Source organism: Dermacentor albipictus, unplaced genomic scaffold (assembly GCF_038994185.2).
Source record: "Dermacentor albipictus isolate Rhodes 1998 colony unplaced genomic scaffold, USDA_Dalb.pri_finalv2 scaffold_11, whole genome shotgun sequence".
NCBI classification, from domain to species: domain Eukaryota; kingdom Metazoa; phylum Arthropoda; class Arachnida; order Ixodida; family Ixodidae; genus Dermacentor; species Dermacentor albipictus.
The window spans coordinates 8,828,687-8,856,280 of record NW_027225565.1 but is presented as its reverse complement, the minus strand read 5'-3'; the positions used below and the strand labels follow the sequence as shown (position 1 = coordinate 8,856,280).

At 44.6% G+C, this 27,594-nt stretch overlaps 1 protein-coding gene across 1 annotated transcript in view; it reads right to left on the bottom strand.

The window, feature by feature from the left end:
• The window catches only part of LOC139051381 (inner centromere protein B-like), a 65,485-nt gene that overhangs the window by 13,795 nt on the left and 24,096 nt on the right, over window positions 1-27,594 (bottom strand). Inside the window, exons 7-12 of the mRNA XM_070528399.1 lie at window positions 25,877-26,001; window positions 17,980-18,135; window positions 16,643-16,727; window positions 11,243-11,305; window positions 9,354-9,433; window positions 4,220-4,507 (exon numbers count right to left, since the gene is read on the bottom strand). Coding sequence (XP_070384500.1) covers window positions 4,220-4,507; window positions 9,354-9,433; window positions 11,243-11,305; window positions 16,643-16,727; window positions 17,980-18,135; window positions 25,877-26,001 — 797 coding nt within the window. The remainder of the gene's footprint in view (window positions 1-4,219; window positions 4,508-9,353; window positions 9,434-11,242; window positions 11,306-16,642; window positions 16,728-17,979; window positions 18,136-25,876; window positions 26,002-27,594) is intronic.

The following is a 27,594-nucleotide window of genomic DNA, read 5'->3' as shown; positions in this document are numbered from 1 at the left end:
TCGCACGCGTCCTAAATCTCCGTACCCTCCTCCTCCACGTTCCGCCTAATGGTTACACTGCACCCTCCTCCTCGCCTTTCCTCCACAAGCTCTCTTCACTACCACCGTCTTTCATCCGTGCTCCGCATTGGTCAAGATGGTCGGGACTGTGGAGGTGTTTTGCTTTCGCTTGTCGTGCAGCTTCATGTGCATCGCCTATAGTCGCAAAGTTCAAATGTAGTCGCGAACGCTGTCAGATTAGGCTCTTAGCGCGAATTAAGTTTGTAGCTTTCTGCCTACACGTGAGATTTTGCTGTCCGCCCATTAAGCGTACAAAACAAACGAAAAACATTCACGGTAGTTGCCAGCATGTAGCCCACAGACCCAATCTTGGCTTCTGGCTGCTAGTCTAGTCCCTGATCTCATGACCAATCACCAAGGCGGTTTACCAGTCTGAAGCTATTGACGACCCCATTGCCACAAGCGCCTACTTGTAGTAAATGTTTGTCATGGCTATGCGATGCATGTAGGCCTAACCAGCCCTGCCTTTTCAGGATCCTGCAGTGCAAGTTATTGTTTGGTGCTGAGTCGACCAAAATCCTAGTAGCCAAGCGTACGGCATTCTTAAAGCTGTGAAATCACCTCGCCAACGAAAGCGGGGGATAGACGACCAATTGAATGGTGGCAACTATGTTCATGGCCACTATTTCTGTGACACTGTGCATGATATGTTAAATAAATCAAGTGAAACATACAGTGTCCGAAACATTGGTCATCCGGTTTACACTTGTCATACAGGAGAGAAGTGCTGGGTCTGGCTCGGCACTATCGCAATCGCTTGTTGCTGCTCGAAAGCAGATGCTGTACTGTTGTCCAAGTACCCGCATGCTGCGGGGAGGAAGTTATTGAAAATAGACACCAGCCCACTGAAGAAACAACGGCCCGCCATGGAGTTAACACAGCCGTTGGTCTACCTCATGCCGCTTTCGATGTGCGAAGAAATGGCTCTTGAAGGCTTAGTTTTGTTTACGAAAGTTTGAGCCACTCCATAGGTACAACATAGCTGCAGATTTCTCGTGCTTTGCTGAAATGTAGCAGGATGTAGATGGGTTCGCCTGTCGGTGCAGTTCGGTGCAATTGACGCATCGGTACCATCACTGCCAGTGGCACATACTGAGTGACTCAGGTTCGTGAGAGGTTCATTGAAGAATGGCACATACCCAGTGCATTTGTGGCGCAGCCTGCTAATGCATAGAGCTGTTGTCCTTGAGATACGAGTTCAATTCCGCTCAGCATGGGAGAAATTTAAGGAATATTTTTGGTCATTGCAGAGTGGCACATCCCCAGTAATGCAAGTTGGTGTCAAAAACGTTCCTTTACTTTTTGCCTTGGAGCGCACTGCTCACCCGCAGTGGCGTAGCAACAGGGGGGGCCGGGGGGCCGTGGGCCCCGGGTGCAAGGTGCCGATGAGGGAGGGGGGGTGTCATATACGTCTGAAGACACCCCTCTTTCCGCCGGCTACACCCAGTGGGGGGGGGAGGGGGCGTGACAGAAGACCTAAGGGCCCCGGGTGCCACGTGACCTAGCTACGCCACTGCTCACCCGTAAGGATGTGTTAAACTTCTGGTATTTCTTATATATAATATATGGGGTTTTACGTGCCAAAACCACTTTCTGATTATGAGGCACGCCGTAGTGGAGGACTCCGGAAATTTCGACCACCTGGGGTTCTTTAACGTGCACCTAAATCTAAGCACACGGGTGTTTTCGCATTTCGCCCCCATCGAAATGCGGCCGCCGTGGCCAAGATTCGATCCCGCGACCTCGTGCTCAGCAGCCTAACACCATAGCCACTGAGCAACCGCGGCGGGTAAGTTGGTGTCAAAGATGCTCATTGAAGAGTGCCACATGCCTATTGGCACATACCCAGTAACCCAAGTTGGCATTAAAGAGGTTCATTGAAGATCACCACAGATAGAGTGGCATATACCCAGTGCTCGAAGTTGGCGTCAAATATTATCTTCGAACAGCAGTACCTGCTCAGTCTTGCATTTACCGTGAGCCATGTCGCCATGAAAGATTAGTTTAAGAGTGACATTTCCCGTCAAATCTCAATATAACGAATCGTGCGGGACCGCCAAAAATCGTTCCGTTATTCCGAGAGGCCATTATAGTGAAATCCACAACATTAACCACTCCGCCCATCAACCCATCAATTCTTAAGTTGTCGTCGTTTGAGCTATCCAAGAAAATGCCGTGGGCTCTCAGCCTATGCTGTTGCTATTTTCCATAGATTCTGCCACCATGCACCACCGAAGCACCCCGAGTGACGCAGGCAATGCAGACGCTAGAGAGAGAGAGAGAGAAAGAGACAGCTTGGCTGCACTGTTCGGTCACAATATGCAACCTAGCATCTCCTGCATGCAACAGGAGGTCTGGACATGCCCATGATCCCACCGGAGGGCACGACCACCGCCAAGCGGGGAACGCTGCTGAACAGGGAGCGCGTGGGCATCCTCTGCAGAGGCAAAGCCTGTCCTCCATTCCAAAGCAGACGCTGACACTGAGGAAGCTCCATGTTGCTTCGAAAGCGCAATGTTTCTTGTGTGTTTGTTTTCACACTCCTTGCCGTAGACACCGCAGCAGTCTCACTTGAGGCGGACACCTGAACTATTTCAAAGTGCAAACGCGCATAAACAACACCATCCAGAAAGTGGGACTGTGTGGCATCCCCACGAGTACAGAGGCTACATTTCTCCATAGGCGAAGCTACTACGACTGCAGAAAGAAGTGCAAAAGAAGGAAGACTTCCTTATATTGAGGTTCAATATACATAGTTTTCTGTAGACAAGGTATAAAATGCTAAATTCCTTGTTATATCAAGAATTTTGTCATATTGAAGTTTGTTATATTGAGGTTTAATTGTATACAGTCGAACCCGGGTATATCGAACCCTGATATAAAAAATTATTGTGTATAACAAACAGCTGTAAAATCCCCTTGAACTTTGTATCAAATTTTCAATTTTATATATCGAATTATTGACATATCGAGCTATTTCGCAATACCCTTCGAGCTCGATATATCCGGGTTCCACTGTATTTTCTCAGGTATACAGTAAACCCTCCTTAACTCGAACTCGCATATTTCAAAATATCGGTTAAACCGAAAGTTTTCCACACCGCGCCTTCCCCACCCATAGGTGTTATGCATTTGCTCCCGCTGATCTTGAAGCATTTTTCGGGTGTAATACGGATATCTCGAAATTTTGACCGGGACGGCTGAAGGCAAATGCCTTTACTGAAAGGTGATACAGGCTCCGAGCGAGCGCTTGGTTCCTACTAAGTGCCGAACACGGTCACAATCTAAGGGCGAATACAAAATTCCTGCGGACGCAGCCATTTTCTGTCAACCGCGTCAAGTAACCTTGGAAGCAATCACGTGGTGTGTGCCGCTTGCGCGCTGGGGCTCATGGGTTTTATCGGGTAGTTGCTCCAGCGGGTTCCAGTCCACCGCATTTCGCATGTGCGAGTGCTCTTAGGTGATTGTGCGGGTACGTTTCCGTTAAATCTCTGTTTCGCTGCGCTATGCGCATGACGCATTGACTGCGATTATTTTGTTGTGTGCATGTGTGTGGTGTAGTTAACGGACGACGACGATGTCCCGCCCCAAGCAGTGTAAATCTCTGATGCTGGAGAAAAAAGATTCATTAATCAAGGAAGGAAGTGGAGAAAGCAGGAAGGTCCAAAACAAGCATAGCCAAAGAATTCAGCATCCCCTCCTCAACGCTTTCGAGCGCACTAAAAGATCTAAAAAATCGGCAGAAGGTCTTGGATGGCTTCGAGCAAAGCTTTTCCAGCAAGCGGAAGCGGATTCGGCTCTCGAATTTCCCGGACGTCGAAGCAGCACTCATGTTGTGGCTCCAGAATGTCAGCGCAGCCAACCTCCTCGTGACAACACAAATGATGATGGAGAAGGCAGACGCTCTGGCGTTGCAGATGGGCCACACAGACTTCAATCGCAGCAAATTTTCGTCATTTTGCTTAACTCGAAACTCCACTTATCTCGAATTTTTTCCCGGATTTTACGACTGAGTTTTACTGTATTTATTTTGGTCTACGAACATGTCTACAAAGTTTACAAATGTGTGAAACTACACATGTGGCTCCAAATAGCTCACTTGTGTAACATTATAGAGGCAAGTGAGCATGCCAATGAAAGTACATAGATGCTATCATACCCGCTCGACCTTGGAGGGCCACTGGTCCTTAAAAACGTGCAGTTTGCTGCAGATGGTGTTTTTGTGACACTGGCCTCAAGGTGATCGGTGGAAGGCACGGTGAATGTCTCTCCGAGGGCTGCTGCAGGCTTGTCCTCCGAAGACAGTGTTACGGTGACGTTCAGAGCAGCACATGCCTTCTCTGGTGTGCTTTCAACAAGGGCTGTGATGGACTGCGAGTCAGACGAAGCCTGAGGCTCCTCAGGGGAGGGCAGAAGGCTTGCCTGGCTTCTTAGTGACTGTGGAAGGCTAGAATAAACAAGGAAAATGGAGACATCTTACATGTTGCTGTAGGGTAGAAGAAAAAAGATGGCAGATCGAACACACTTGTTGGAATCTACATTAAACAAGGCTTTGCTGAAACATTTCAATTAAACACTATCATCATCATCATCAGTATTATAATCATTAGCCTATTCATGTCCCCTGCAGGACGAAGGCCTTTCCCTGCGATCTCTAATTACCCTCGTGCTGCACCAACTGACTCCAAATAGCACCTGCAAATTTCCTAACTGCATCACTCCATCTAGTCTTCTGCCGTCCTCTACTGCGCTTCCCTTCTCTTGGTACCCATTCTGTTACCCTAATGGTCCAATGGTTATCCAGTCTGCACATTACATCACCTGCCCAGCGTCATTTTTTTTTTCTTAATGTCTATTACAATATCGTCTATGCCCGTTTGCTCTCTGATCCAAACTGCTCTCTTTCCGCCTCTTAAAGTTATGCCTAGCATTCTTCGCTCCATCACTCTTTGCACGGGCCTTAACTTGTTCTCAAGCTTCTTTGTCTGCTGCCAAGTCTGCGCGTATGTCAGCACCGGTAAAATGCACTGATTGTACACCTGCCTTTTCAATGATAACAGTAAGCTCCCATTCAGGAGCTCACTATGTCTGCCGTACGCGATCCAACCCATTTTTATTCTTCTGTGAATTTCCTTCTCACGGTCCGGCTTCCCTGTGATTAGTTTACCCAGGTAAACGTACTCCTCCACAGACTCTAGAGGCTGACTTGCGATCTTGAACTCTTGTTCCCTTGCCAGCTTATTTATCATTATTTTTGTCTTCTGCATATTAATCTTCAGTCCCACTCTTACACTTTCCCTGTTAAGGTTCTCAATCATTTGTAACTCGTCTGCATTGTTGCTGAATAGAACAATGTCATCGGCAAACCGAAGGTTGTTGAGGTATTCGCCGTCGATCTTTACTTCTAAGCCTTCCCAGTTTAATAGCTTGAATACTACTTCTAAGCACGCAGTGAATACAATTGGAGAGATTGTGTCTCCTTGTCTGACTCCTTTCTTTATAGGTATCTTCCTACTTTTCTTGTGTAGAATAAGGGTGGCTGTGGAATCTCTGTAGATATTTTGCTAAGGTATTTACGTAAGCGGTCTGTACTCCTTCATTACGCAATGCCTCTATGACTGCTGGTATCTCTACTGAATCAAATACTTTTTCGTAATCTATGAAAGCCATATAGAGAGGTTTATTGTACTCTGCGGATTTCTTGATAACCTGGTTAATGACATGGATGTGATCCATTGTAGAGTAACCTTTCCTGAAGCCAGTCTGTTCCCTTGGTTGACTAAATTCCAATGTTGTCCTTATTCTATTGGAGATATTGGAATATTTTGGTAAATATTTTATATAATACTGGGAGCAAGCTAATGGGCCTGTAATTTTTTAGTTATTTAACATCGCCCTTTTTGTGGATTAGTATAATGTTTGCATTCTGCAGTTTTGTGGGACCCTTGCAATCGATAGACACTTCGTATAGAGAGCCGCCAGTTTTCCTAGCATTGTGTCTCCTCCATCTTTGATTAAATAGACTGTTATTCCATCCTCTCCTGCCGCTTCTCCCCGTTTAAAGCCTTGCAAGGCTTTTCTGACCTCATCTTTAGTTATACGAGGAGTTCCTGTATACTGTTCATTATTATTTTGAATAGAGCGCTCCAGAGTCGTCTGGGTATTGTAAAGGTCAGTATAGAATTCTTCCGCTGCTTTGACTATATCTTCGAGATTGCTGATGATATCACGCTGCTTATCTTTTACATCTTGGTTTGTCCTACGCCAAGTTATATGTATGCCATATGCCATATGTAAGGGTCTTTATATCAGGTTTCTGATTTTGTTTCCTATTTTTCACTAGTTAGGTGAAGCGCCTTATGTGAATGCAACCTTTTGTCATACTTGTTGCAGTCTGCTTGCTTTTTTATTCTTGAGCTTTTTGATGGTACTTCTCACATTGAGCTGACAACCTGTATCAACTTTGCACTTTTTCATGTACCTTTAACACTCCTGCCATGGATGCCAAGGCTACTGGCACTATTGCACAAGCAAGCAAGCAAGCATGTATGCAGTTAAATTTCTTACTAAGTGCAAATTACTGTTCATGTTCTCCCATTGTGGAAGTTTTGTGCGATTTGGATTTCCGGTAACACGCATGTACTACCTAGCTGTTTGTGTTCTGCATTATGTTTTGCAGCATAGTGAATATGTCCCTGCCCAGAAAGACTTTTCTTTCTGGCCTTAAGAATGTGCTTCAGTCCCATGGTACATGTGCAAATGCCAAAGTGAATACATTGTACCTTACCCACCCTTTGCCCAACCATGCCCCCATGTGACTGTGGAGGCAAGAACATAACTTTCGCTAACCGTTCATCTACTCATTGCCCATTATGACCTTACTGTCACTCTTTTCTATCCCACAAAATCTTCGAATACAGTTTCTTTTCTTGTTCTGTCTACATTTGAAACTCCTTACCTAGTGCCACTTACTTCTTTTCATCGACCACATTTATTGAGAAAATTGGCAATTGTTAATGTAATGTCCTTTTATTTTGAAAATGGCACTACAGAAAAAAACAGACAAAACATGGAACCTGTGTTTCGTGTCTATTAGTGTCTGGGTTTCTTTCTGCGGCACCACCTTAAAAATGAACTCTCACCAACTCACCCAACTCGCAGTTTTCTCCATTTCTGTTTGCATACTTGGTTTCTTTTGTTTGTTTTATAAGAGATGTACTGATTGATGCTTCGCTGTCATAATGCATATAACTCATTTTCGTGTTTCACCTTGTCGTTTTGCATTCCTACTTTTTCAATGTTTGTTTGCCTCCTCACTCTTGTTATGCATGTCTAAATAAATAATAAAAGGTGTTCTTAAAGGGACACTAAAGAAAAATACTAGGTCGAGCTAGATTGAAAAATTAGGCTTCTGCAATAACGAATTCGTCATTTGTAGCGAGAACAAGTTTCGTAAGCGCGAAAAATTAAAAAAAATGAAATAAAATAATTAATTAAAAACAATATTGGAGTGCTGCCATCTGGCATGAACTATGCTACATCTCTCGTGATGCAAGCATTCTGTGTGGCTGGCATTGCTGGCAAGCTGCAAGATACGTACAATCAAAGGGTGAGCAGCAGAGAGAGAGAGAGAGAGAGAGAGTGGTAGTGAAGAGGAAGAGGTGTTATTTTGACAACCCCACCCAGAAGGAGCAACTTTGTGTGCGACCGCGACGAGCAATGGCTTTGAGCGACGAATCGGGCCGTCGCATGAACAGATCGCTCGGTCTTGTCGCGCGTTGGCTCAGTTCTGCAAATCTAGAATTCGTCCCTCGTCGCCCGGAAGTGCTATGAACTACTAGCCAATAGCGTGAAGCCGGAACTGTATGTACATAACTCCAGTACTTCCGATTGTCGCATGGAACGAGCAAATGATTGAATTTTTATATGTGCAAGGATAAGAACCTACTGCAAGACTTTCAGAAATATTTTATGCTGCTTTTTACAGTAAAACACATCAACTTAAGTTAATAAAGCACGCGTCACGCTAGTTTCGGCGCCTATATTGCTGCCCTCATACCAGCAACACTGGGGAGACGTCGCTCGAAGTCATCGCTCGCATGGGGTACAACTTGTAGGCGACGAGCGAACGCGACAGCCATCTCCATCGTATCGCTTGTCGCTGTTGTGTGCAAGATCGCTTGCATGGGATTTATAGTACTTCACTGCGTTCAGCGAGAGGAAGAGGATGAGGCAAACGGGAGGCAGAATGTGCTGAGGTAAGCAGTTTAAGGAATGCCACTGATGCAAGTTGCAAGAGCAGTTGAAAGAGCAGGTGAGAAAGGTGACTTGGAGATTATGTAATGTCCTCAGTCTTGCTGCAGGTGATTTAAATCAAGTGGCAGCAGTGGGACATTCGGGGGCAATTTTCTATGCAACAAAGTCTTACATTGGCACACAGAAAATTAAGATAGATTTCTACAGAGATAAGGTATCTAACTTGATATTTTCCTTTAATGTCCCTTTATGAGAGGAATTCCCCATGCAAGACCACTGTACTTCAGTCTTCATTGTAACTCCATCATTGTAAATGCTAAAAAGTGCTTCACAGAGCTTGTCGGACAGAAAAGAAAGAAAACACAAGGAAACACAAAAATTATACACAGAAGCTGACTCTGAGCCAAGCCTTAACAAAAAATGGTTGCCATGATTTTAGTAAACCTGTACAGGAGGAGTGGATGTTTCATTCCACACTCCCCCCCCCCCCCCCCCAACCCCCCCGACCCCTTTTCTCTTTGGTCTTTTCTCTACTGTGCTACAACTTTTTTTATGTAGAGTATATCTGGCCCAAGAAGTGCAGTCTATTGAGAACATGTAAAGGTCGCCAATTCCATTTCTTGAACACGTCAGCTCCCCTGGAGTGGTGCTGATGTCACGAGTAGTTGCGTGCAGCGAGAGCGGGTTCTATATAGCCTTCATGCCTATGAAGGCCAGCAGCCGTAGCTTTAGTTACTAGAGCTAGCGCACATTAAGCCTTCACACGAATTAAAAATTGACAAAATTATCCCAAAATTTATTTTGAGAACAAGGACGTTTCGAAGCTCGACTGGCTCCTTCAGCAGTGAGATGGAAGTAGGCACAGCAGTGCTTATATTCGTTTGTGGTGGTTCAAAAAATGTGCGGATACATTTTGCACAGGTTAGCCAATAGGCACTATTAGCTTGGTTTGTCAGGAACAAATAAAGCAAGCTGTGTTGCCATCCGATACAAAACCTTACGAAATGCGATAACTAACTGGTGAACTGTTTTCTCACCTGTTTGGCATTGCCTGCTGCTGAAGGCTGTTCAGTTTCGCCCTCTGCGAAAGGCTCGTACTCGGCTGACCGAAGATGAGCTGTAAAATTGCACAAGACAAAAAGGGAAGAGCAAAAGTAAATGTAGTGCAACAATGTAGTTGAAACACAATGGAACAAAATTGTACTTTCAGCAGGCTACATATACAATAACCATAACCCCGTGCCCGCTCCATCTCTCGTTTCTTTATATTTTGTTACTTCATGACAGGCTACACATGTTTCACACATTTTGAACATCCAGGTAATACATTCATAAGGTTTTAATTCTGCTTGTGCTGTTACACAACTGCCGTTACTCTTGCTCAAAATAACGCTGCAGGATCAGTACAGACGAACCCGTTTATAATGAACTCGACAGCTCTGCATAAAGTGGTCGTTATATTAGAAGTTCATTATATATGCACTTGCCTTTAGAAATGCTAGAAAATCAACCACACTGAAGCTGGCGTCAGCAGTTATGATTCAGTAGCGCAGTGCTTTGGTCCGAAAACCAGATTTTCAGTGTCACTTTTGTTCCTGCTGCATTCCCATACTTAGTTGCAAACTTCCGTTAGAAACATCCACCTAAAGAACGAAATGCGGCGTTGTATAGCTCTTTCAAAATGGCAGCCGGTTCCCATAACCTGTCATTTTGAAATTGCAAGCACAGCTGCCATTTTTTTATTTGAAAGCTTGCGATATATTTTACTACCAGCAGGACATGACTGTATTCTGCACAAGACATCAAAGCGTTTTAGTTGGCTGGAAGTGCAAATACTCAGAAACTACTGTTGGCATGCCGCCATTCTGTGAAGGTCTTGGACATCATGGTTTTGGCATTACGACTGCGTATAAGCGACACAAGAGCTATAAGATTACGTTATCTATGCCACTTCGGGTGAAAAAATTCATTGTTTCAAAGGTAGAATGTCACCGCAAACCATTATCAGCAATCTGCAATGAGTAAACAAAGCGCAGCCGAATTGTGATCTCCTGATAACAGCGTCGTAGTATTAGCCGATCCTATGCAACATAGGGTGGCGGCAGCGAGTGGTGCAGTGTTCTTTCTGACTCAGGCCATGTCGACAGCAACGTTTGAGCAGCCATTGTTCCCATGATGGAAGGACACAGATGGCAATTTCAAATTGCTGAAACAGGCGTAATGCATGTGGTACTGCGGGGACAACAGTGCGAAAACGAGAGTGACGCCATCATGGCATCCGTTATTGCATCGGTGCAAGTGCCACTACATGACCCACATGATGCGGTGTGTGCTTGCTTCATGTACTTTGCGGTGCTTACTTAGCAATTGCCCTCTCTTTACCATGACCGGGTTCGAAGCATTTGTTGTAACAGTACGCCGATTTAAAATATGGTCGTCATACCTGGAAGCGTTTTCAATAGGCAGGCTCAGACAATTGCAAGTGCACTGAAGTGTGGTCATTATAACCAATATATTGCAATAAGTAGGTTCGACTGTGTTGCTTGAACGAGTTCCACTCACCGATAAGCCCCACTGCTGTACTCAGGGCGAGCCCTTCAGCAGAATTTACAGCATACCCACTGCCTTTTGGTACAAGTTACACGAGAGGGAACAACAACAAAAAAAGCAATAAGCAATAATGCAAGCCCTCCACTGGCGGAGCTGTAAAAGCCACATGCAAATCTGAAGAAAACGAATAACAACGCTGGACATCGGGACGTGACTGACAGACGCGCTTCATCTGTCTCAGTCATGTTCCGTTGTCCAGCGTTGATATTCGTGTTCGTCAGATATGTACAATCGAGCCCAAGTTAGCACCTTACCACATGCCAATGTTTCATTGTACTAGAAATGCCCCATGCCCATAACATAAGACACTACTCACCCTTGCGGCCACTGCATCAGCGCAAGCATTCCTGGCCATCTTCGGAGGCTTGCTTATGCTCAACTGCACCAGAAAAATGTTCTATTAAATTTTTACTCTCATAGACCTGGAATATATGTTTCAAAGAAGACCTAAATGCAGAAAAAGATCTCACAGTCAGAAGACTTGAGTGCGAGACCTCCTGTTATTACATGCAACAAAGAAAAATAACTAAACGCAGTTGATTTGCATTACATCGACCGTAAGAGGAACAACGAAATTGATTGAATTAACCGGCAGCTCGAATAAAATGATGCAGAAAAATCGTGAAAACACACTGCTGATTCATTTTGCAGTATTTGCTTGATTTTAACATGTCCCCAAATCAAACACTCTTAAACAAATTAGAAATATAATGTACACCCGATATCAAAAAGAAAAAGAAAGGGGGGGGGGCAAGGTCTAACAGGCGTTGCACAATAACTCGGTGTTTCTTAAAGTCGGCTTCGTTGCACATCTTTTAACGGGCCCTTCACCAGGCCCCACAGCAAATTTTGGTTATACGCTGGAAGTTGTTACGTGTCTTCTAGGAAGCGCTCTGCCAAAAATATTTTCAAATCGGCTCATTAATAGCCAAGATAGAACTATTTCAGTGCTGCGAACCCATGATTTCAGCAGGAGGGCTCCGCTGCCAAGCAAGACGCTCTCTTCACTCGCCCTGTGTAGCCTTCGCAAGCGAAATTCCTTCCCGGCATTCTCCCATACCAGACCTCGAGGATCGCGTGATGCATACGTTACAGGTCCCGCCTTCTTTTGTCTTTTCCTACTTTTTTTTTCCCCTGCGCTACGCATTTCCACTGACTGTGCTGTGCGAGAGCTGTTGTCTCGTTCGTGCAGCACAAAATTTTGCGCATTGTGCACAAGGAAACATGACTAACGGTATATTTCAGTGCTACACGAATACTGAGCAGATCACAGAGCGTTCTGGTTAACCTCCCTGCCTTTCCTCTTCATTCTCTCTCTCTCTCTCTCTCTCGCAGAGCGTGATCACACACTGGAACATGGTAGAAAATGGCACAGTTTCGGTACCTGCGCACGTGACCACACGATCGTGGGAACAAGCAGACGAAGCGGAAGTGCATCTGTCTTGCTTCGGTGCGAAGTCAAACAAAAAAATACGCAGACACTCCGTTTGTGTGTTTTATTATTTCTCTGAACTTCAATTCGTCAATTCAAGCAACAGATCGCACAGATAACAGATGTCTTGAATAATTCTTGACGTCACCTGTCACCACGAGCGACGTCACACTGCGGACACGACTACATAGGCGCAGGGGCACGACTACATCACTGTCCGGCTTGGAGTGCGGCGGCCACAAGGAGAAGGAAAAATGACGTTCGGTTTGAAATTTCAGATATTTCCATGGCGCGTAGCGATGTAATACTTTGCAGATACAATCGTTCGCGCAATGTATGCTCTGCGCTTGTCAGCTTAAGATTGCCAGACCTGTTGAGGGGTAAAGTGCACCCAAAGGACGGCACACAACACCGTTTCTACCAAGTTGACATTTCCAAATTCCCCGAGTTTTCCAGGTTTTCCCGGAGTACCTTTGCAATATTTGCTGAGTGACACAGAACTTTGTTTTATGATAAGACGGACTCCCTACATCATGCAGTCCAATGGTGTCGCTCTTAGTGAGCATATCAAAAAATAAAAAAACAGCTTAATCCGGTTTTAATAGTAAGGAACAGCGTTTACTTTATTCAAAAAGAAAACAGAAGGGAGGTGTTAGTAAAATGCACAGCGAATAAAATATCTTCGAAAGAAATAGTAAAACCTATTACAAATTGAGTCAAACATTCTCAAGTACGAATAAGAAGAGATGCATAGGGAATATTTTCGAATATGAGCTATTTCTAGCAACTGATAGCAAGCTAATTGGTATGAGGCCCAAACTTTGTCACAAGTGAGATTCTCTCGCAGCAGCTGGTAAGTCAATCTCAACCCTCCTGACATACTCTCAGCCTGCACACAATGCCTCAGTTGCGTTTCACTGTTCTAAAGATTTTTTTTTTTTTTTTTTTTTTGCTTGGATGAGGGGCACCTGGATCTCGGTGTCAGCCAACGTTTTACTTTTAGAGTGCATGCTCCTCCAAAAAAGCGGCGGCATGCTTCCTTTCCCGTTCATTTCTGAATGCATAGGTCCCTTGTCTTCTTGTTCTCCTTCGGCTGCGTGTTCGTCACACGGACTATTTGAAACATTCTCTTGGACAGTTACAGTCAGCGTCCGATTTTTCGGACTCCATAGGGGCCAAGAAAACATCCGAAAAAAGTAATGCATCTCTTTTACAGCCCTGAAAGGCTCAAATCACCATAGGCACGCCCGAAAAAGCTCTGAAGGCCTGCCAGCACACTTATTAGGCGTATCGGTGCTCGTACTGTGACAGAAAATGGCGGGTGCATGCGTGTATAATTAAGGAATACATATTGTGTACCGTGACAGTTGCCCCTTCCTACACTTCTTATGCTTCACAGCGTAACAGTGCAGTAATGAGGTGAAGCCGACTTTCAGGAACCGGCATTATGCAATGCATCATGCTTTTCGAACTTCGAAGCCAATCGCAATGAACACAAAGGCAGTGTCGGTGCCATTGCTGACAGCGGCGAATTCATTCAATGAAAATCACGGCACAGAACGGCCAGAAGAGTAATACCGAACCTCGAAGCAGCTAGGCCTAGCATTGCCAGCGCATCTGCCAGCGGCTGCCAGCGCGTCTGCGTGCAAGTGCGCCGGTTCGAGGCGGCAAGGTTATCAAAGTGACGGCAGCAGTGGTTTTAATGAATGCCGTTTCGGACCTGCGGTCATGGCAAAAAGTCCGAAAAATCAGACGGCGAAGGGTTCTTGCGTCCTAAATTTCAGACGTTCTTATACATTGACCCTATGGGGTACACAGTAGTGCCCCGAAGCCATCCGAATTAACTGGTGTCCGGAAAGTCGCTTGTTGAGTGTGCTCTGGCAACTCCTCCAGCTGACGAGGCGGCATCAAAGACCATTTGTTACAATTCCTCTGTTACTCAGGCCAGCATTACTACCACTTTCGTTCCCTTTCAATAAAAATTACAGCCGATTTTCCCTGATAGAAGCGCAAATTGCCTGAGTTTTCCATGAGTTTTTCCAGACTAGTCAAAATCCCCGAGAATTCCCGGTTTTCCCAGTTTTCCCAGCTGGTAGACACCCTGCACAAGCATTTTTGCATCCCACCCGCGTCGGAATCTCGCCGCCATGGTCGTGAGTTGCGCCCATGGCCTTGTGCTTAACAGCAGAACGCCATAGCTGCTAAACCCCTGGGGAGGGAAAGGTGGGGTAATGCTAACTTTAGATTTAAGTATTTTTTATCAAGTATGAAATTAGAATTACAGGACATAACTGGAGGAGCAGCTATGCATTCATAATGTATAGTCGAGACTGTGCATACACAAATTATGCATCAACATTTTTGTTCTTATATAACGATTACCTAGTGAGAAAGTGAGAAGCATGAATGATGCATATCGCATACATAAATGAGGCAAGGTCAAAATGAATCAGCCCACGACAGCTAGCAAGAAGAATATCTCGAGATTATGCCGACAAACTCATAAGTGCACTTTGCTTGAAAGTGAAGAAGCTGCCTAATTAATATTGTTATGTGTTTTTGTAATAGTTAAACCTCAATATAGTGAACTTCAAATAATAAAATTCTTGATATAACAAAGTACTAAATAACATTTTGTAACGTCTTGTCCATGGAACACCACGTATTTAGAACATCAATATAACAAAGCGTGTTTACACGCTATCTATATAATGAAATTTCACTAGTGCCGTGAAGGAATACCAAGACAATAAATGGAAACTTCCATGGACGCCGATGGTCAAATGACTGGATTACAAGTGGCTGCTTGCAAACGCACCTCGCAAATCACGTGCCATGTGACTATGAGTGTCCACCAAAGTGGAGCAGCATCATGTTCCATATAAAGTCCAAGTGCGATAATATCTTATTGTGCCCCACACGCCGTATGCTTTGGGTACGAGTGAAAGCATGTGAGGGCAAGCCAAGAAAGGTGGTGGCTTGATAAGCGCAGTCTTCCTGCGCGAGCGAAGGAAGGGGGGATCTGCCGAGAAGGCAAGTCATCATGTGTGCTTCTTCCTGCGCGTTTAGTAATGAAGGTTGAATAATATTGACTTTCAGATGCATGTTGAAGCAAGAGGCAGAGAAAGCATTTGCTCTCCGCTGCCAGCCCTTTTATGATAGCGTCGTTCCACTACGGGTGGTACTGTCAGCTGCAGAGGAGGAGTGGATGCAAAAGTGTGGCTGGCCTCGCCTCGTACAGCTGATGTGAAGATATCGTCGACATGGCGTGAAACCGTATTTTTCATAGCCGGCTGTCAAATTAAAAAAGCATAATCTGCCTCTAATTAAAATTTCATTTTTCCAATTTCCCAATGTGGAAAGTTTTGCGACCCCTTCTGTGTAAGAAAGATCCATTGGTCACTGTATTTATTTGCATAAAACATCAAATTTCAATGAAATGAAATTTCAATATAACGAAATAAATTGCCAATTTTACTGACTGTGATGCAGAGGTTTAATTGTAGATGTTATTGATGAAATCAGTGGCTCGATGACGTGTTTCACTGGAAGTAAACCTGCAACCTACAGAAATAGGCATGCCGAGTGTAAATGGACATTTCTGAAGATCACCGAGCAGCTCAACGCCACATCGTTTTCGAAACCTGGCTATTATATGAAATATATAAAAATTATTTCAGCTGTGTTAGTAAATTACCCTTTTACGATAACAAAAAACCCACTCTTATATTGAGAGGAGACATAGCAAGGCTAAAAAAATGGCGCAAAAACAAGAAATGAAACAAGAAAAGTTCTCACACCAGCTTGCCATGAGGTCATACATTTTGGTGTTGTATGCTAGCGTAGAGTTTCTTGCAATAATTACTAGAGGGAGCTCTTGCACTGCAATAATTCAGCAACCATGGGAATGATGGAAAGTACACGGATTTGCCCGATCTTCATGCTTGTGGATTCAGACGTTCTTGTGGCTTTGTTTATTGCGCTTTATATACATTCATTGTCATAAATTTCCGAGCCATCCATGTTTTTTCTTTTCTTCTGATAAACAACCAATTGCCATTAAATCAATAAATATAGAGCTACGGTCTTGTCAGTCTAAACTGACCTAGTGTTCCCTTCAAGCATACTTTTCTTGGTCAAGGTTGTGCTTTCTACTTGACAGCACTTGCGTGTTCCTGTTCAACACAACTTTTTATGTACTTAATTACATGCACAAATTTCTTGATATTGTTAATATATGCAGACAACGGAAGAAACGAGGAAAAGTATTGAAACATAACTTACGGGAGTTGGCTTCTTGGATGCAGAGACCAGAGGAGATTCTGCTTTCCTCTTTGTAGCAGCAGCTGACTTAACATTTCGGCTGCGCCTGTTAAGCAATAAAAAACAACAAGGTTTCTATAAGGGAATGAGGTTCTCAAGTTTGCAACAAAACACTTAACCATGCAAGTTACGATTCCCAAATACCTGCAGCACCGATAAGACTGCCAGAATCGAAGCACTGGCCTAGAGAGGCTTCGTGCCACCACATCAGCTTAGTACCTGGCTCCAGATAATTATGGATTATTTAAAGGATTGCTGACATGATAGTTTAGACTTCTTATATCTGCTTTAAATGATGATCCTCGACCTTGTAACCTTTTAAAAAATACTGACAAGCCTTAGAGCACTTTAAATATTTTCTACAATACCTTTTCTATCAACCAGTTTTGGTTTTGTTTCCCAGGAGGTGCTTGTGTCATGACACAGTAGGCAGTCACATGGTAAGAGAACAGTGCGACGTTTCTGGGTACTTACTCCAGCTTGCTCGGTGATCTGGTGAGCTACAACTTGTCAAGCATCTGATGCAGCAGCATGACCAAGCGAGCTGGAGCGTGTGCCAAAACTTTGCGACATCACACTCCAATATGATTATCTCCTCCATCATGATGTTACGACACATACACCTCAGATGTCAGATTTTATTAAAGTGATGCTGTACATTTGAGCAAATACAAGAGAAGTAGCACAATGGAGTGCCCTAAAGCAGAAAACTGTGAGGGGAACACCTCATAAGAAACAAAACTAAAACTTTTTCATATAAAGCTATTGTAAATAGTTGATAATGATCCGAGACTAGTTGGTATTCCTACTATGGTTTCAAAGTCTAGGACTTTCCATACTGCTTTAATATTAGGCAGTATGGCTTTGTTTCCGTTCGTCTGCAACATTCCAATGAAGCTCATGCTAATCTCCCATTATTTTATGAGACACTGAAAGACTAACTTTCGGATTAATACAATAGGAACTAGCAACATGTGAACCTTTTAACAGCATGGCAACTACGGATTGCCAGCAAAATATTTTGGCCCCTTTGCAGTTTCCGCATATCGAGGGCTTATGGACAGGGGCCGTACTCTTGGCTGATCAATGTTAGGGATACTTTGAATTTTACATAACAGAAAGTCCAGCATGATGCTTCATAAGTAATCTCCCAGCTTATCCAATCAATTTACAGTGAAAGTGACACTTCCGAAAGCGATACACTGAGAACATGGCCTTTGGTGCCTCTGAAAGATAGACATGCTCTACTTTTGGCCAAATTCAAGGCAGCTCTCATTCATGACAAATATAACACGCACTCGCTCTGCTTGAGCTGATGAAATGCAGTCCGTAGCTTTAACCTCTCGAGCTCCTTTTGCCGAGCTTCCCGTTGTCGCAACTGCTCTTGCTCCCGCCGCTCAGCTTCACGTCGCTCCCGCTGAGCTTGTGCCCTAGCCAGCCTTTGCTCTCGGTCTCTGAAACACGAAGGAAGAAGTCTCATGTTTGCTTCAAGTGCATCCAAAGGTGACCCAGAGGGGGGGGGGGGGGGGGGGGGGGGGGGGAGAAGTCAGTTGGACTTTTACTTGACAGGGTCCAAAGCACCCTCACAAGAAGAAACCAGGTTGTTCTCTACCTGCAACCTGCTTCATGATTAGGACAGGAGCAAAGAGCGCTTGCACGGGACAAATGTGAGGACGAGAGACTAGGACCTGTTTGTCGTCCCCACTTCGTCCCGCTTAAGCTCTGTTTGTGCCAGTCCTAATGATGTACCAACCAGCCCAGTTCAGCACACTCCTTGATTCATGAAGCTGTTTAGGATAAGCAAGGAGAAAGATAAGCATTCCATTGCCTAATGTTATTAAAAGAAGGAGGCAGTCCGCAGGATAGCAACTGTTATCAGAAAATGTGCATGAGTTGGCCAACCTAGAGTGAACTAAAAACAACAAAAAAACAAATAAAAAGGCAGTCTACAATATTTCCTTCACTCACAGGTTATGAGAAACTGTCCATAAATGTCTGAAATTTACTTTTTTTGATTTGTAGGTGCTGGAGATTGCACTGAAAACAAACCAACATGGTAGGACAATCCCTTGCGTGTATTCTGAAAATTACAGAGCAATAAAATAACTACGGTATCTATATTTTGTGGACTCAGCCATGCAACATTTCATCATAATAATAATTCAATCCCTGGCTCAATGCATATGCACAAATAATTCATTGGCTCTAAGCATCATGAGGCAGGAAGAAAACTACACTTTTGCCATTGCCTACTGAATGCGCCACACTGAATATCACTCGTAACATGCTAGTGCCTTCAACAGAGTGGTCATCTGTATCGGTACACTGCACTTAGAAGCAAATTGGAGCCACTTTATATAAGCACAGCTCAATGTTTGTAGTTTATTTCTTGCTACAACTGGACACAAATGGTAAAAACAAGCTGCGCAGACAAATGTGCACACCATGGCCAAAGCACTGGTGGAAGAGCCATTTGACCGTCTGGTGCAGGTCTTAGCACAGGCAAAAGTCTGCTCTGGCGCAACAAGCACCTTTAGCGCAGTGTTCAACAGGCATACATATACCAGATATTGTCTCACTTTTAACAGAAATATTCAAGAAATATAGTGGAGCTGGCTTTATGCACAAAAACAAACAATATATGCTAAAAATGAGTAAACTAGTTTCATTATTTTTAATAAAACGGCGCTCCCTGTGTGTATGTCGTGGTATAAATCTGCTCCTTGACTTGCCTTTATATTTGGCTTGCAAGAAACGCTGCATCTTTGAAGCGCTTCAAGTGAGCAAGAAAAATTAAAGTTAGCTGAACTAGGGCACGTCAACAAGACCAGGTCACTTCTAATGTACACAATTTCTCCTGCATAACTTTGCTATGAGCCATGAGAAAACTGATTAAATTACAGTAAAACCTTGTTAATTTGGCCCCCGTTAATTCGGAAATTCAGTTAATTCGTACGCACCGTCTGCTCCCCTCAAACATGTACACAACCCTATGGCACGAAACTCCTGTTAATTCGGACAGTTCCTGGAGCTTAGAGGTGCATGAGGCATATAGGATCAGGTGGCACTAGGGGGTGTTCAAATCACACCGCCAGTGATGGCGTCTCCGAGTAGCATGCGCCGATCTCAAAGCCTATGCTTGCATGCGCTGGGAGTGCCAAAAGGCCGGAAATACCTCAAGGCCGCCACGTTTATTTTATTGCTACATAATAGATAAACCTACGTCTCAAAAAACATGGCGGTAATCACGTACCTCTGGCTTTGCAGTCGCTTTTGGCGCTTGACACTACCTCTGCATCGCTCTGGTTATCGGGATGGTAGCTATCAGTCTATGCTAGCACCCCTAATCTATACATACATGTTTTTTCTTTGTATTGCTGTCCACAATTTCCGACATTGTCTTTTGCTTGTGCAGTTGTGTGGTTGCAGAGTTGTGCAGTTTTTTTTGTTGTTGTCGTTTTTATCGTGTTTATCGGTTTGCGTCAGGTGCATGTGCAAGGACAGCGGAACTTTTTTGTCTGTGTGTGTTAAATTTTGTTTCGTGCTTTCCTTTTTCCGTTTATACTTTGTTTTTTTCTTGACATCGTGCGTGTACCCGCCACTTCGTTGCCATGCCTAGCCGCACCGCGCAAGCAGTGCCACCATGTGCTCTCGTGTCCCACCGAAGCGGGTAAAGGATTTGGCAGCGAAAGTAGAAATAATGAAAGCCATGAAGGCAGAGTTGCCTTGGCAGGTCATAATGAATAAATTCAACGTGAAGAGAAGTGCGCTCAGCACATATGTGAAAAATGAAGCAGAGATTCTTCAGGCGTACGACAGCGACACGTTCGCTGACAACAGGAAGAAACTGCGAATGGCAGCGTACCCGAAACTTGAAGCGCTGTTAAGATGGATTGCCGATTCACGCGATGCAAAGCTGCGTTTGAGTGGCCCCCTTCAGTATGTGAAAGGCTGATACAGAAAAGTGCTTGAGCACATGTTGCTCTGTATGGAGGCAAAAAAAATATGATGTAACTCTGCTCACTGCACATGGTGGCAAATGTGCACACGGTGGCGCATGTGTGAAGCCACACGCCGCTTGCAGTAATTGCGAACTGCTCCTGACACAGCGGCTTTGTCTGCGACGGTGATTCTTTCGAAGACGGGGATGCGGATGTTAACCAAAATGCCGAGGAAAATGGCAGTTGCTTCGACAGACTTCTGCCTCCGGATGTTCCGCTGGACGAATACATCCACATTGATAGTGACGTTGCCGTTGCCGGTCGCCTCAACGACGATGGGATACTGGATGTACTAGGCGACAAAGAGCCAGACTCTGATAGAGAAAATGCACCCGTCATGGATGCGTGTGAAGTGCCGTGCCATACTGGTAAAGAGGCTGATGACGCCCTTAAAGTTTTGGAGGACATCTGTGTCATTTCTCCCGACAGTCTGCGCGGACTGCACCACCTACAAGAACTAAAATTGTGCTTTCCACGCAAATTTCTCATGCGCAACAAGCAACAGTAACCAGTTATGTTGATGTTTTAGGCATTTCTTGAGTTATTATTGTCGAAACCTCGTTAATTTGAACATTTTCTCCGGTCCCGTGAAATCCAAATTAACGGAGTTTTACTGTACAACCACAGAATGTGCTCTTCAAATCCTGCAGGTTTACAAAGAAGGTTTCTAATTATAAGAAAATTAGACTTCAGCAGTTGAGTACATGTAGATACCTTTAAAGTGGCACTGCCAACAATTCTGTTAAGCAATGTACGACTGGACTTTATCTGCGACTTCGTTTTGATCTGACATCATTCTTGAGCGAGCTCCATGTCACGCTGGCATAAGGAACAAAGAAATGCAGCACAAATGGCGCAAGCCCAACTACCCTACAGCGGCAGTATATTGGAACATCCGGTGAAAAGAAATATAACAAAAGCATGAAAACAGTGAATGGAGAACTGATGGCATTGGCTCTACCCATGGCTATGGTTGTTGTGTTGAGTTCCAGTAAGACAATGATGGTGGCAGTGCCATGCTTTAGGCTTTGGTTTCAGCTTTACAGGAAAACCTCATTAAACCGTACCTGCTTAAACAGTATCACTTTAAAAGCAGTAAAGTCAAATCCCCGACTCAGTGGCCGCTGAACATGTGTTTTGTATCCACATAAACTGTACCAGCTTATTGCGTACGTATCGGTTAGCACGTAGTGTTTCCACTTTTCTTCGCGCAAACACGGCGGTGAGTTGTCTCCATTGGGCGGCCCGGCAGAACAACTAGCCTCGGAGATTGGAACAATGGCCTTCAAGCGCCCTGTGCGTTTGCGCGTGAAGCCACAACAACAACAACATCAACATCATTTCGGCAGCATGCCAGAGAGCGTTGTGGCGTCGCGCAAGCAAGGACTCGCGCAATTGCCGAAGCTCAGATAAAGATGCCAGGTGCTCAGCATAGAAGAAAAATTACACATCATGCGTGCTATCGAACGTGAAACGAAGAAGTCGGCGCTGGCATGCGACAGAGATCTGCTATTGACTACGGTGTGTGGCATTTGGAATGCAAAGAAGTTGCACAGAAGCGCTGCTGCTACCGCGAAGAGATGTCGGCTGCGAGGTTCGACTTTTCGCCATTGTTGCCTCTATTGCTGCTCAAGTGTCGGCTAGCAACAGTGATGAGGACGACACGGAAAGCGACAGCATGGGCGATTCAGGCCCGACAGTGGCAGAAGCTGCACGTTATGTCAGCCTCATGAATGCAATCATAGCGACGAGAACAATACCCCGCAATGAAAAAGACGCCCCGCGACTTCTGCAGCACTACCTCGTGCGTGCACGGAGATTACGTAATGACAACAAGGAATCTGCCACGCGAGTATTTGCCGAGAAGAGGGGGCTGGCTGAAAAGCTGCCTCGCAGCTTCAGTAAGTTTGAGGCCACTGTAGCTGCTAGGCCGCCACGGCATCAAACGAAAATAACACTTGTCGCGTGAAGTGAATAAATACTGCATGCTTTTATGCGAAGCATATTACGAGGGCTCAACCCAGCTCCTCAGGCGCGGCGGTGACCATGAAATCACGTGACACCGTGACGTCACGACAGAGGAGAAGTGGCTTTGGCTCAACTCTTGCAAGACGGGCTGGGTGGGAATCGAACCAGGGTCTCCGGAGTGTGGGACGGAGACGCTACCACTGAGCCACGAGTACAACGCTTCAAAGCGGTACAAAAGCGCCTCTAGTGAATGCGGTGTTGCCTTAGAAACGCGCTGTTTCTAAGGCGTGCGTCTCTTGCTCAGGCGCACATTTCGTTGCCGCGCCGAACGCTGCTTTGCTCGACGCTCACCGCGTCCAATGCGGGGCGCGTAGTCGCTGCCCTGTAGCCCATTGTCTTACACCCCTTGGCGGGTCGACGGGAACGCTGTCGCATTCCACTCTTGAAGGCGAAGAAGTAATGCATGAGTTGTTTCTTCGTCTAGCCGAACCAAATATAGCCAAGCAACAGCAGTTCACCAGGCTAAACAGTGGTTCAACAACTAAAATAAAGGCTAGTATGCTTCGCATCCTGGGCTTAACCTTACCTAAGCCACAGCCATTTTTTTTCCCTTTCATCGCTCCCTCTCAGAGTTCCGTTTTTCACAGGTAAGTGGTCGATCTCATGCTATTTCGGTTAAACAGTACTACCATTTAGCACATACTTTTTCCAGAGCTCCGGCCAACTATGGTTCAATGAGGTTTCACTGTACTACCCATTATACCCATGTGTGACTCTGCAAACATACCGGCCTTGATGAAAGCCATCACCATGTGGACTTGGCAATGGTTAGGCCTAATGGCAAAGGCAGAGGATGTCATCAGGAGCTTGCCATGAATATATCCGTGCTAGTACACCTCTTTGGCAATTAAGCACAAGGCCATATCAACAGGATATACTGACGACAGTAGTAGCGAAGTTCAGGTTGAAATGTGGCTCCCACTTTTTTTGATGTGCCCCCCCCCCCTTCCCCCCCTTCTTATGAGGAAACTGGACCGAAAATAGCCTGCGCAGTGTGATTGGACACAAAACTAAAACCACCTTCGCGGAGTTCGTATGCTTTAACGTATAACACGAATGTATCGCGGCGAAGCTGACTTCAGCTGGCTGTGGTGAAGCTGGCTTCAGGAAACCAGGCGGCTGGGCAGCCTAAACGTCAGGCACGCATTAGATTTCCATGTTCAGGAAATTTAATGTCATTGATGCATTATTTTCTACTTGCGATACATAGAAAGTGAGTGTGCATTTCATCCAGGGGCGAATTAGAATAGGGGAAATACTAATGTGAATTAAATGAGCGGTGTGTTCTGGCATATCTTCTGCATCTTGTTATTGCAATAGCAACTATAAGGACACTCCAAACCAATTTTTGCCATTGTAGTCGCAGTCAACTACCAAATATATTTTGGTATATGTATGCTATATGGCATGCGGTCTATGTGGCTTATATTGCCACGCCATTCTATCATTAAAGTTGCTCATAGCAGGTCTTACATTCTTGGCAAAATTATTTTTCAGAATATTGAGAACGGCAGCCTACAAAAACGTCATAAACTAGAACACTGACAATGCAGGCCTTTTATCTAAAATACTTGTAGACTTAAGTATTCAACCTGAAAATCATGGAATTTTATTGGTGTGGCTGTGCGCTACATCCAGGATCGGACCAGGAAAGAGGTATGAACAGAACGAATATGGAAAAGTGGTGGTAAAGTCGCTAAGAAAGACGTTGGCTTTAATTAATTAACATACATGAAACTGTCTGATGGCAGGATTGAAACAGAGGACCCCTAGCACAACAGCTCGCTTTTACTTAGCTTATGTTTACTTCAATTCATACTGCCACTATAGCTATGAGCCGTTCTCTTCATGTATTATTTTCATGTTGCTATCGCAATCACTGCTTTGTCCTTATGGCAAAACTGTCATACTTAATTTGACCTGCCGGATAGATTGATCAATGCTGTCAAACCCATCAGGATCGAATTAATGGAAGTTGACTAATTGCTGAGAGGGCACCACATTTGTGCCTGTTTTGTTAGACCTACTTGCAAATTTATTTCCCACCACATCAGCATGCATGTTTAAAGTGTATACAGTAGAATCCCGGTGATACGATCATGCCTGATACAAAATTCGGGATGACAGAAATTTTTAAAAAGTCCTGACACAAGACCACTAACTTACAATGTGCTAAATTTTGAATGTGGCAAATCGCTCTTAACGTTGCAGCAGATGATACGAACAATTGAGCTGGTGCACCGGTAGCATTTCTGCTGCCAGGGCATATTACATCAGCCACACAGGCTTCAGCAAACACACAGCAATGAAAGAAACTCGGAAATAACCAGGGAAATCTTGAAATGTTGGCCTCAGAACATGCAAAGTGCACAGCTCGCTGCCCCCAAAATTTGCGCGAAACACGCGTGCCGGTGATTCAAATTCAAGTCAGCCAATAGGATCACTCCCTGTGTGCTATATGAATGCAGTAACGAATCGCACTGCTGCTTTTCCCTCTTGGTGCTTCCTTTTCTTGCTTTTCTGCACGGAGAAATACAGCGCTATGGCTATCTGTGTTTATGGCGGTGCCAAGATGGTGGCACTGCACCAATGGAAAGCTGCACTCACGTGATCAGCGGTGCAATAGCACCTCCCAAAGCCCAAATTTCTCTAATTTAGCTGTGTATTTCTTCCAAATATTTCGCCACAACATAAAGGAAAGTCTGAATTGGAGGCGATAAAACAAAATTAGCTATTTTGAGCAAGTTGACCACTGTACCGCCGCATCCTCAATTAATTTACAAATTGCTTAAATGTTTTTGGGCGATTCGAATTTTTACACCATCTCGAGTGGTTCGTGTCGTCGAGATACTACTGTATTCGATATAACAAACATGTTTTCGTGCCAGCCAAACATCTTCAAGAATACCGTTTGAATTGGATGTTGCATTAACAGTTGTGCAAAATTGCATGAATCGTTCCAGTAGATTCGTTCAGTCTAGAAACTACATAGACAATGTGCCTATGTTTGAACTGCCTCGTTGCCTGCAGTTTTGATAGTGTTTCTACCCTGTGGTTGTATATGAGCTTTCACATGTAACCTGAAACTGCACTGGAGGCAATGACTGCTGATGTCCGAAATAGGTAATGCACACAAGGTCATGGGTAAAAGGTAATGCCAGCTCACTTCTTTGCTGCACCAATTTTTATCCGCAATAGTTCTTGCTTGCGTTGCTGCTCCATGTCACTGCTGCCGCTGCTGTCATGCCTCTTGCGGGTGGACTCCTTTAAAGTGGATCCCTTCAGGGTGCCCTGTTCGTAGAGAAGCATTTATAAACCCAAGCCCAGCTAAAGATGGGAGTCCCAGTTCATGAAAGCTCAAGGTACTGGGACACAACAGGCCCAAAGTTTGGCAGTAAGTGTGAGACAGTCAAGAGGAGGCAAGGAGAATTTACAGAAGAAATGGAAGCATCCGTGTTTAGAAGGAATGAGACTAAGAATTGAAATGCTCAAATTTGATTTCGAAGGGCTCAAGTTCACTTCATACAGAAAACATGGGAAAGAGCTGCAGTTAGTTTAGAGCTATGGTGTATGGTACGAACATGAATAGAGTAGAAGCCCCGTGGTACGTCTTTAAAGAGTCTGTGGGGAAAAAAAAAAGTACCAGACGGGAAAACACAACCGTAAGGAAGTGCGCAAATCGCTACAGCACAACGTCAGAAACAGTCAGTGTGGCTGCCAGTGCAGTTATTAGATGCCTCAGTGCTCTTACTGTGACCAGCAACGACACATGTGTGCGTGTATAATTAAGGGACACGTATGGTTTTTCGTGACAGTGGCCCCTACCGTAATGTTTTCTATATGCTTCACTGCACAATATGGTTCTACTGCACTGAAGCTCACAAAAGAGAACCGGCAATCGTGAAATGCAAATAAGACCCTTGCAGGCTACAAAGTAAATGTAGCCCTGTACTTAGCAGAATTGGTCCACTGTGCTTGGTTCCTGGCAGGTATTAATCAATGCACACTTCTTCAGATGCTTTGCCAACTGCTCTGTACATGCTTTCTCCTAATGTTAGTGCAGCAGCTGGCTTGTACAACTTTGTTAGTTTATTGCAAAATTTGGTCACTTGTTGCAAAGAATTGGTAGCTTGTTGCAATGAATTAATAGTTTGTTGCAACATGTGAGAGTGAATTTCTCCCTGCACCGTTACATTTACGTGGCACCCACTCTCAAATGCAATTTAAGATGCGGGAACATTACAGAATGGCGCTGTATCAAATGGGAACATGATACATTGGAATCAATTAGATTTATGTTGGCACCATGAAAACACGACATAGGAGCTGGGAAAATGCAACAGCGAGGATTGTATCAATGGCGTTCCACTATGGTCTTTAGCGATGAAACCCTCATGATCTTATTCCATCTTCTCAAGCTACGACACCATATCTAAAGTGAGTATCACCGAGAATAATGGTTTCTCTTCACAGAGACAAGGGTTGTCCAAGGTTGACGAACTTTTGCTTGTGCACACACATCCCAATATGGCTGGAGTGGGTGTGCTTGGTCATCGTGCAATGATTACACGCAAATTGGCAAGAAGGTTGCAGAGAGGGCACTTTGTGCTGCTTTCACTGCAGCCGAGGCACTTCATTCCTTCCCTTCAGACTTCTTGGAACTGGAAAAACTCCTCTCCACAGTACGTGGTGAAACATTGCTCCTCCAACAGTTTCGTCATGTAGGTGAAGAGTGTGCATGCATTCAGAGATAGACAGTCTTGCTGACCAGCAAGATCTAAATGGGGAAAAAAAACTAAAAAAATGTCTAAAGCTGTTCCCTTGACGACGCACAAGATTTGCAAATCAACAGGAAAGTCAAGCACTTAAGATGAAAAGGTATTC